Below are 11450 nucleotides of genomic sequence, written 5' to 3' on the forward strand. Positions count from 1 at the left end.
CTGTGCTTGCTCAGGATAGGAGACTGCAACGAAGCCAAGATTCAACTTGTCTGCTGGATTCCTTAGATAGAGAACTTTACTAATTGGCTTTTATGTGAATGTTCCTGTAAAGTGCACTGAGACAACTTTGTTGTGATTTGGCGCTATATAAATAAACTGAATTGAATTAATAAAGACTGATGTGTTTGAGTAACTTAAGTTATTATTTACAGACACATTCTTAATGGGTCAGACACAAGAAAAGATAAACATATGTAAAAATACAGGTTTACCACAACAGGAAGCTATGGTAACTCTACTAGGACAAACAGCAGAGCACAGCAACTATGACTGTTTTAAAATGGTAGCGCAAATTATTGTTAGCAGAGCAAAGTTTTTACGTTTGAAAACGTATCCAGAATTTTCCATTTTCTAAATGCCCCATGAAGTAGTTTGCCTGCCACCCCTTAGTCTTGAATCTTGACTGCTGTGACACTGGGTCACAAAGAATCAGTGGAGTCATGTCCTCTTTGGTGACGGGTCACTGGAGTACATAGACGGTGCTTCCTGCGTCCATACGAGACTGTAACATTTCCCATTGGTGCGGTGGCACACAGTAGGCACACTCAGTCCGAACGTGAGAATGACTGAGCATTGTTCCCGCTGGTCATATTGGGCCTGTTATCAGCACTATCAGTCCTAATACTCCGGCTCGCATTGTGGTGGGCTGCTCCGTTTATTTAGATTCAGCTGCTAACAATGAAAACATTGCCTCTGCTCCGACCGGGGCACAAACACACGGAAAGCAATAATAATAAAGAAGGAGCAAGAAAAAGTGTACGTATAAATAGTAAGGGGAAGTGACTGCGGCCGAGCAGGGAGTAAACAGACAAAAGCATGAATGACGAAGTGAACAATTGATTTGAAGTACCTGGCAGAGCGACAGCAGTCAGTCTCTGCTATACCTTGAAATCTTTCTGGCGTCTGAAGGTCAGCGAGTGTGTGCACATGTGTGTGTGTTTATAACCGCTTCTCAGAGGCAAGGGAGGCTGTGTGACAGGTGAGGGCTGATCTCATTTCGATGGAGGTGAATTACGCTTGTTGTGGTTGGCTGATGTAACTGTAGTGCAAAGTGGAGGTTTTCACACAGCTGCCAAATGAGCCGCTTTAATCAACCGCTGCTGAACCACATGTGGGAGAGAAAAAAAAATCCAAAGGCCAACACTCGCACGTTTTCCCAAAAAATCAAGCGCTACCATCTGAAAAAATGAGTGACGCTCTAAAAGCGTGTGCACTATCAGTTGGTTGAACGTGTAAAAGTGTGAATCCCGTTTTACCTGACAGAGCATCCTGAGCCTCGAAGAACGTGCTGAGGCCTCCTTTCACGTAACCCAGACTTCCCTCGTTCTTCTTTGTAGCTTGTTTTTTCAGATTATTGCCTGCAGCCTTCAGGTGCTCAAAACTGTTCAAAAATAAAAACAAAATAAAAAAAACAGAGTCAAATTGCCATTTGATCCACAAAAAAACAAAAAAAACCAGATCACACTCTGTTTTAATTAAAAGTCCAGACTTCTTCGAAGGAATGCACATTGCTCACCGCCTTTTCATGCCAGAGTTTTAAACTAAAATAACCTGACGCTTTGGTCAAACCTTATAAATGACATTACGCACACACTCACGTCATGTTGCATGAGCTCACGTGATCTGATAGTTGTTGAAGTACATGTTGGGAATGACTCCTAAAGGTGACCGCACCGAGTTTTAGCTAAAAACCTGTAAAAATGAACGACGTGTCACCGTTTTTCTAATCGCTACAACCGTTTCTTAGCTAGGGCGGTCCACTCGAGAACGGGGTTGACTCCAAAGTTACTGACTTCAAGATGTTCATTTAGTGAGTATTTTCAATAAAATCCATCAGGTGGTTCACTGGATATTTTGCTAACGGTGCTAATGAAAACAGTCGCGCACACAGACATGAACATGAACATGAACAAACTCATTATCACCTGTGGAGCCAAAGTGAAAAAGGGACATTTAAACAGAAATGCTGCAAGTTTAAAAACAAAACTTCTGCGTGTCTAAAGGCATCTGGAGCGAGGATGTGTATCTGTGTGTCGGAGTCTTGAGTGAGGTTTCCTCTGCAGGAAGAAACAGTCACCCAGTGAGGTCCAAACAGAGGCCCCTGGTCATTCTGGATCCTTGGGGTCTGGGTTACTGGGAGGCTAAGCAGGGGGGACAGGAAGCCAGGAGTGTCCAAAATAACTCTCCTCTGGCCCGACATGACAGCCTTCTGGGTCAACAGGGTGCCTTCTTTACACACCTCACTGTGCTATGAACCGACGGTGTAGAGATTTAAAGAATAAAACAATTTATTAAAAAATGTCTAATATACAGTTGTTGCCACGTGATGTCTGTTACACAGTAAACTGGAAAAGTTTGTGTTTCGGTTTAGTGCCCCGAGACGACTTCTGTTGTGACTTGGCGCTATATAAAAAAACTGAATCGAACTGAACAGAGAGTGCCTCACAACTGGTGAAAACCCCAAAACTGAATGGTTAAAAGTTAAAAAGAGCCAAACAAAAAAGGTAAAATCAGCTAAAAAAAAAAAAAAAAATCTAAAAGTGAAAACCTAAAAAGGTAACACTAGCAGAAAAGTAGCTAAAAGATAAAATGAGGAAAAATAAGACAAAATAAAACTACAACTCTAAAACTAGAGAAAATGTAACTTAACTAAATATGAAAAGCGTAAAAAAAAAGAGCTTTTATGAGAACCCAGATGTCCGAGCACGGAGTGAGCACATATAAAAATGTATTGTTTTACGAGCATCAACGTATCAAATTAGTCGAGAGACGCCGTTGAATGGAGCGTCAGTCAGCGCCCAGCTGCTGCTAATAAAGCAGTTTAAGCTTTTAGCGCAAATCATTTAGTGCTTTATCATTCACCCACGTCAGCGCTTTAGTATTTTCTTTACTTTTTAAATGAAGAGTTGGGCATTTACGTCCAGACTTAACCATTTCAGTTCAATTATCTGCAGAGGATGACATAAAGCAGAGAACTAAAACATGTGCAGATACAAAGAATGGTTTCTGATTACTTCAGAGTAAATATATTCTTACAGTAAGAACAGATACAAATACTCATCAGTGCAACCCTGCAGGAAACTGCAATACTTCCAGACTGGCTACAGTTCTCACTGCCGTCTTTGAGTGTTGTAGTTACACGCCACATATTTTCCATTGAGACTGAATAGAAACTGTTATTGAGAACACGAACACCTGTCACTGATTACTACAGCCAGCACGAGAAGAGTGCGAACGCGTCAGGGAACTTGAATTCATCAGGACCGATCTGGTGACGCTGACGCTTTTGTAGACGGTGACGTCCTCAGTCCTAACGTTGGGCCTACCTGGTCCCTGCGTGGTTTTCGATGAGGTACCAGGTTGCACAGAAGTTCTCACTGGTGAAGTCTGCACTCATTCCTGGGAATATTGGTTCCAGGTCTTTGTGTGGGACGTTGCCTCTGCGAGGAAACAAACGCAGGCGTACGTTATGAAAGCAAATTAAATAAAAAGCTTCTAAGAACCAACAGTTTTTGCGAGAGAATTCACCGCAAATCGAGTAAAATTGTGTGTTTGACGTGACATTAGGGTCGAGTTGTCCAGCAGGGGGGGGTGTGTAGCCAGGAAGTGCTGAGGCTGGGAGAGGCTGGCGTGGGAAGTGCAGTGTGTGACGCCTGGGTGCCCCTGGAGGACCCAGTTCTCATTAGGGAAGCTTGATCTCTACTAATGACCTGTGGTCTGCACAAACCGAACCCCCCATCACCGCCATCACCACCCACTCTGCAGTTACACAAAAAGGTCGAGTATTTGGTTTTTGTGAAACAAAAAAAAAATACAGCTATAATATTAACTCTGGAGATGTTCACACAAAAAAACCCACAGAAACCTCCTAATTTAGATTTGTTATGTACTTATTTCCTTTTTATGCACATAAACAAAAACAAAATATTTCAGCATTTCTGATTCAAAACGTATAATTTCCACATTTAATAATGCGATTGGGATTTTTATTATATTTTTAATTAGCAAGTTTGTCAATATAACTAAAAGAAATGCTTCAAATATTAAAACTGTGATTACAGACACGAGTGAGGTTTGATGGTAAATGTTTAACACAAGTAGTAAAGTTCTTCTCAAAACAGTGTCCCTCATTTTTAACTTAGTTTTTTCGTTCAAATAAAATAAAGTTTGGAAAGGACATTCCAAAATAAATAAATCTGATCATCCAAGTTTAAAGGAATATAACGTAACTTTGTATCTTTTACAGCATATTTGTTGAAATGCAACAAGACATTATTGATACCTTACAAGAGTATTATCACATTTTAGGATTATTGAAATAAAAAATATAACAAAAGGTACATTTATATATCTAATGTGGGAGTTTTCAGATCGATTTTAGTAATGAACTTATGTGTAAATAAGAACAACAAAATCAGCTGAATTTAACCTACGAAAATTATGTTTACGGTGTTGGAAATGATCCTCATGGAAGGAAAGACACTACTGTTTCTGAAATATCAATTTTAACATAAATAAAACGTAATTAGGGTCAGTTTTTAAAAAAAATTTAAATTCTCAAAACAAAATAATGTGCTGAAATCTAAAGTCAAGTGAAAATTTAATCCTAAAGCAAATTTTAAAGGATTCAAAATCCTGTATAAAGTAGAAAAAAACAAAACTCATAAAATAAATGAGGATAATTACATTATCCAACAACTAAATGAGGATATCGTAAGACGTGATTTCAACTAAGAATGTGAGAATATGTATTCCAGTTAATAACACAAGTTTAACTAAAATAATCTATAAATAATAGCTTGTGAAAACAATTAGATTTGTTTAAGGGTTAAACTGTTTAAAATGAAGCTTCTTGTAACAAAAATCTTCACAATTTTATCATTTTAAAGACTCAGACTTCCATATGGATAATTTTATTTTAAGTCGGTCTTAACTTATGGAAACAAAACTTTAATTTAAATGAAAGGAAGATGTTTGTACTGTGATTTGAATACATATTTTTTTAGTATGTGAACTGCAAACATCATGACAAAAATAGAATAAACGGAAAAGAGCAGGAAATAAACTTCTAAATAAATTCCTCCCTTTAACAAATAAATGTATCATCTGAAAATGACCTGTCCATTTTTGTGGTTTCTGAGCCAGTTACTAAAAAATCAAGGTAGCCACACCTAAAACATAAAAGTTTAAAGCAAAATCTAACTTATATGTTAACATTTTATATTAAATATGTGTAAAAAAAAAAAAAGTGTTCTGGACAAGTGGGCAAATTGTTTTAGACAACCCGATTGTTGAACTATTGCAGAAAAATCAATGGAAAACAGAAATTTCACAAACCTTTATTTTCTGTAAAGTTTTGCTTTATAGTTTATTTAAATGTAGTGACACCTGATAAAAATACTCAAGCGCTTTAAATGAAATAGGATGCAAAAACAAAAGCTTATATTTAAAAGGCTTTTCCAGACATTTCAAGACTGTGTAACCCAGGAAGTATTACATCTCTGGCAGGTTTTATGGTTTTTGTTATGAATACTCCAAAAGTGGACGTGATTCTGTAACATTATGCCGTGAATTATCTATAAAAGACATTAAAGTTGCAGCAAAACACAATAATCTACGCACAACGCAGCAAAGCTTCATAACTCCTTGTAAAAGATGAACTGCTGGTTTTGTGCGTCTTTGTTCAGAGAGAACACTGTAGGCTCTGTGCAGGATGTTTAATGTTTCCCTGGATGTGAGGGAACGCTGCAGCCTCTTTATGGGGGTCTTGTCCGTGGCCACGAGCGGTCACTTGCCCCCGGCCCCTTTAAACCAAACAAATACAAAGCCAGAGATGCCACAAGTCGACAACACAAACTGTACGTTAGAACCTCTGCTCGCCCTGCTGGACGCGTGGGAGGCATCGCTGCGCCGCCTGCTCCGAGGACACGTACGTGTGAGGTTCTTTCCAAACGTCTTTTTATCATCCTGCTCTGTACTTCATACACAATTATGTTGTTTCCACTCCCTGCGAGGAGCGGTCACAGGCTGCCCAGACGCTGCCATGTTGGCATAATATTTCAAATGCTGGCATATGAGGAGAGTTTGTTTCTGTTTGGGGATGTAAACCATGACTCAGCGGTGAGAGCGCTTTTGTTTATGTCAGCATGATTGAGCTGTGCATGTGGGTGTGTATCTGAAGGTTTTTGATCCATACTTGTCCATCTCGATGCCCAGTGGGTTGCCGGGACCCAGGGAGAGGGGGGAGAGTCCTTTGTTGCGGTCCCTCCTCATGTCGTAGTTCATCTCATCCACCCACACCGCTGACTGTTCCAGGATACCTGCAGGCAGACGAGACGCTGAAACCCTCCAACACGTCCCAGATGTGCTCACACGCAGACACACACACCCAGGTCTGTACACGCAGTACACAAAAACACATTTATCCTATGAAAATGCTCTTAAGAAAGTTAATGTTAGCTTTGCTTTAAATGGGAAGTACAAAATGTGCTACATTAATCCCCACCCAGAGTGTTGATGAGAAGAAAGTCTTTTATTTTTTACATGTCAAGACAATTTTATTGGCAGAAAAAAGCCCCAACGCTGAGCAAAGAGAAATCTTGCTGCAAGACTAATTATGAAACAAAGAACCCCCGTCATGGTCCTGAACCGAATGTATTTGTTTAATTTGTTATTATTTTATCATCAAGTTACTGGTGCACCTTTACTGGGTTAAACATGAACCAACATGCAGTATTTTAGCTGAGCTAGTTTGAGGTGGTTTATTACTCCTGCTGCATAACTTGTTCAAGTTTTTCAAATAAGAGCCTCAAATACAGTGCTAACCTGTAAGAAAACTGTATGTGGCCATAATGTTACTTTGTAAAACCAGTAAGAAAACAGTAGTGTATAATAATGCTTTCTGCAAAATCATGAATGACTGAAGCCTTTCAGAGTAGCTAATGTTTAGAGGCTGTTAAACTGGAAAAACTAAAAGTTTTGCAAAATGTAGAGACAAAAAATAAAATGGTAATCAGGAAACAAGATCTAAAAAAAAAAGGCATTAAATTTGATTTGATGCATTGGTGATGTATGGTTTATTTTTGCAAAATAAACATTTATTTTCATCAAAATAAAACTAGAAACACCCAGTTAATTTAAAAACCATAAAATATGAGCTAACCTACAATAATGTGCTTTGTTATCATTTTAATAGATTTCCCAACTCTGTCCATTTTTTAATTTTTTCTTTCCTTAAGTTTTGTTATGAGAAGTGGAGTTATGGATTCACTGACTGCAGCCCTCCATCTACTCCTACTGTCCAGGCCAGCAAGAAACAAATGAAACTATGATGACGTCTCGTCGCTGGAGTCTCACCAATCCTCTCCGGTTTGAGCAGTTTGAATGAGACCGTTGAGGTGCCGAGACCCCCGGACTTGGTGGTGACGATGATTTCTCCCTTGTCGTCTTTGGCAGGACCCACACGGCACACTATTTTGCTGGCTGACATCCACTCGGCTGTCAGCATGCAGTTATGGCCACAGATCGACAGACCTGAGAAAGAAGGCAGAGACAGAACAAATAAACAAACTGTGGCACACACACACACACACACACACACTAATACGGCCCAAAAAAGGAGGAGCGTCCTCAGACGGCAGCGACGTCTATCAGCAAGCAAACTGTCACCAGGGGTCAAAGTTCAAGCTGGGGTCAGGATGGGTGTGGGTGGCCTTGATCTTCCTCCACCTCGCTCATCTCCTTATAGTGAATGTGTGCGACTCTTCAGTGCTAAGTGGCTCATTACTGGCACAACGTGCACTCTGCCCTTACATCTGTCAGCCTCGTTTTAAACACGCCTAAAGACTCTTTGGGCACAAGAAGAAAGAGACAGGGATTACCCTGACAGTTCCAGCAGAGGAGGTTTAAAGTACTTTACGCGTGTCATCAAACGTTAGAAAATCCCGTAAGAGCTGATCAACAAATAGCCCATAAAACCGTGAATAACATGCCCATTACGGCCTCATTTCCTGCCTCTGTTCTCCACAGGCCACTTTGTTTGAATACATAAGCACTCACACACATTTGTGCTACCAAATCGTCTAAATCACGGCCCCAGGGGCATAGATGGTCAGAAACAGACTTGTATCGTTGGCCACTGCGATGCAAGACAAGTGAGAATCATGGATTACCATAAGCTTTTCAACAGCAGAGAAACTGTCAATAGTGAGGGAATGTACTGGCAAAAGTTCACAAAAACATAATGAAACTACACTGTTGGTCCCAATGTTATTACATTAGGTTTTACATTAGAGTGCTGCTGCCAAGCTGTCCAATTAGTAAGGTAGGTACAAAGTAATCTACAGTTGTTATTGTGAAGTTTGTTGTTTGGTATTTGTTAATGATTAAGACCTAAGTAGTAATTTGCAAAATAAAATTAGATACAGTTGGTAAGTGATCCCAATTATTTTCGTCTTAGAAACGCAACAAAAATAGACCAGTTATTATCTAACAGCTGTTAGAAATGGAAACTGATGCAACAACATCACTGTAGTTCTATGTTTATCAAACACAAAGACAGAGATGTTTGTGCTGCTAGCGTCAGTGCTGTTACTGTCATTACCAACGAGATCGGTGGGGCCCATGCCTAGGTTTTCTCCGCGGATGGTGACTTTGGTCCAGGCTGTCCCCTCCTTGGGCGAGATGCCCGTGACCAGCGGTGGCTGACGTGGGCGCGACATGGTGACCTGAGGCGCGCGAGAACAGCGGTTCGATCAGAACCTGGACATGGAGATACGAACAGAAACAAAATATACAGTCAGAAACAGAGAAAACACCATTTCTGCATCTGATAAATCAAATGGCAAAATTACACTGCGGTTAAAACGGAGGCTTCAAGAGTCTTTTTGACCCAAGTACAGCAGGAGAGTTAAAAGTTTTAAAGCTTACATGTTCCTGTTATACTACTGATGAGTACCAGGTAAGTATCCATTATGTGCCAGGCATCTAGTGAGTACCACGCTGTATTAATTATTTATTCATGATAGATAAGCCTAAGCTGTAATAATTTTAACACCTTGATGACACTCAGTTAAATCCTAATAAATTATTGTTGTTTTTTTTGACAACACGATATTTATAGAAAGCCAGACATGTCTAGTTTAGATCCCAGAACTAGGTTTGTAGTAAAGCATGCTCAGCATTTGTCTCACGGTTATTTTGCCACCCTGCGGGTCTACACACAACGTGTGTGTTGCAGCAGCTATCTCTCAGATAATAGCAAAAATAGAGAAAGAGAGCCAAGAATGAAGTAGACAGAGAGCAGAGAGGAAAGGAAGAATGTAAACCTCACGGAGCAGGATAAATAAACCTGGCCTGCCAAATCATTCCTCATGAGCCCACACAATACTGTTCAGATTAAGGTACCAAAGAAGGAGCAACCATGCAAATCCCTTCATATTGGGGATGAGAGGAAAAGTTTCAAAAGAAAAAATGTATTTCAGTCACACAGATGTTTGCTAATAAATTACTGCCAGGTCTCAAAAAGGCTGAACCATATCAAGCCTTGGAAGCAGCTCGAACGAGGCTTCCGCTCTTTTACTCTGCAGCCAAAACACGTTGAGCACAAACAGCGCAGGCGTTTGCACGGACCGGACCTTTGGCAAGTTCATGGCAGTAGCACAAAGTTACAGCCCTGGTGGAAAGGTGTAAGTTCAGAGAAAATTAGAAAGACGAGGACAGAAGTGATATCGTAAACTGTGGTTGATAATTTTAGAACGAAACAAGCAGCCGGTGAATCAGTTTGAAGCGTAGAGTTGATTTAAAATTTTATTTTTTTATGTAACCTGTAAAAAATAAGCACTGCTCGACCTAAAAACAGAGAAATGTATTTATTAAACATTGCGTTATAAAGTTTCACTATAAAACAATCATCTCATGTAAACCTAAACATTGACTTTACATAAAACCCAGTTGGAAGAGAAAGATTTGAAGGTGAGAATTTAGTTTGTGTTGTTTTTAAATTCATAATTTTATTCCACTGCATAAAGATTTACTCAGTTTTCCCTGTCATTATCAAAAAGTTGTTTACATAATTGTTTGTTGTTTACAAAATAAATCCGTCTTAACTCACAAGATAAATTTGTTTATAACTATCTGACCATTTTGTGCTGAATGTTTTACTGTAGAGCAACTAAATATATAAACATATGGGTTCATAACTTAAGTGAAACTAGAGGAACTGGAAAAAATACAGAATGAACGCTAAAACTAGCTTAAAGTAGCAAAACAATATCCAAAAGCAGCAAATACGCCAAGTTTAAAAGCACCAAAATGCAGCTCAAAGTAGCAAAAGGCTAGCTAAAAGCTAAAAGCAGAATAGCATTAGCCAACAGCAGTAAATATTAGTTAAAGCTGAAAGCTGTAAAATGCTAGCTAAAATCTGAAAGTAATAAAATAGTTGCTAATAGCTCAAAACACTAAAATGATGACTACCAGTAAGAGCTAAAAGTAGCAAAAGGCTAGTCAAAAGCTAAGAGTAGAATGGCACTTTCTATCAAAAGCAAATATTAGCCTAAAGATAGAAGATACATTATTGCTAAATGTAGCAAAATGCTAGGTAAAAGTTCAAAGTAGTAGCTAATACTGGTAGCCCGAGCAGCAAAATGATGATAAAAATCAGAAAATGTTAGATAAAATAAAAAGTAGCAAAAGGATAGCTAAAAGTAACAAAAGACAAGCTAAAAGTAGCCAAAAAGTAGCTAAAATTAACAAAAAAGTGACTGGATAAATTATCTGCATTTAGTAAAACTGTTGAAAAATAAACGGTTCGCAGTTCATAATTTATTTATGACTCAAAAAACTAAATCAACGAAAGAAAATAATACTTCAGATTTTTATGACACCTGCTTTTAAGGAGTTTGAAACTGCACAGCCTTTAAATAAATGTATATATTTAATCAAACAAGTCACAGATGGCACAGCAAACCCCCAGATGTGGTAAAAGCAGCAGGACATCAGAACATGTATTGACCCAGAAACCTCCAGGAGCAGAAAGCTTTTCCGAGGAATGTTCTGGGAGAACAAATTTCCCTCTCCGGTCACCCTCACGTCCCCGAGTTCTAAACGAGAAACCTCCAACGGGATTTACCTCGCGCTGTTTCTGCTGCCCTGCGCTTGTCAGAGGAAATGAAGGGGTTACGAGTCCGACATGATGAAGATAAGAGGTTAACAGGCCTAAAAACAAGAGCCTGGTGTTGAACTTCATCAATCCCACATGTTTGGAAGGGGCGCAGCAGCGGCAAGCAGCAGAGACCAGGGCTCTTTTTTTTTTTTTTTTGTATAATTCTGCTTCTGCTTCCAGGAGTGTTTCTGTCCCCCTTTAACTTTTTTATCTTAGAAACACACGTGAA

The 11450-nt window shown here is 39.3% G+C and overlaps 1 protein-coding gene across 1 annotated transcript in view; it reads right to left on the bottom strand.

The window, feature by feature from the left end:
* exoc2 (exocyst complex component 2) overlaps nucleotides 1-11450 on the bottom strand; it is a 63141-nt gene that overhangs the window by 45860 nt on the left and 5831 nt on the right. The window contains exons 2-6 of the mRNA XM_037697810.1: nucleotides 8663-8820; nucleotides 7417-7593; nucleotides 6257-6380; nucleotides 3387-3500; nucleotides 1317-1441 (exon numbers count right to left, since the gene is read on the bottom strand). Of these exons, the coding sequence (XP_037553738.1) occupies nucleotides 1317-1441; nucleotides 3387-3500; nucleotides 6257-6380; nucleotides 7417-7593; nucleotides 8663-8780 (658 nt within the window). The 5' untranslated portion in view covers nucleotides 8781-8820. The remainder of the gene's footprint in view (nucleotides 1-1316; nucleotides 1442-3386; nucleotides 3501-6256; nucleotides 6381-7416; nucleotides 7594-8662; nucleotides 8821-11450) is intronic.

Source organism: Nematolebias whitei, chromosome 3 (genome assembly GCF_014905685.2).
Source record: "Nematolebias whitei isolate Nwh7 chromosome 3, NemWhi1, whole genome shotgun sequence".
Classification (NCBI taxonomy): domain Eukaryota; kingdom Metazoa; phylum Chordata; class Actinopteri; order Cyprinodontiformes; family Rivulidae; genus Nematolebias; species Nematolebias whitei.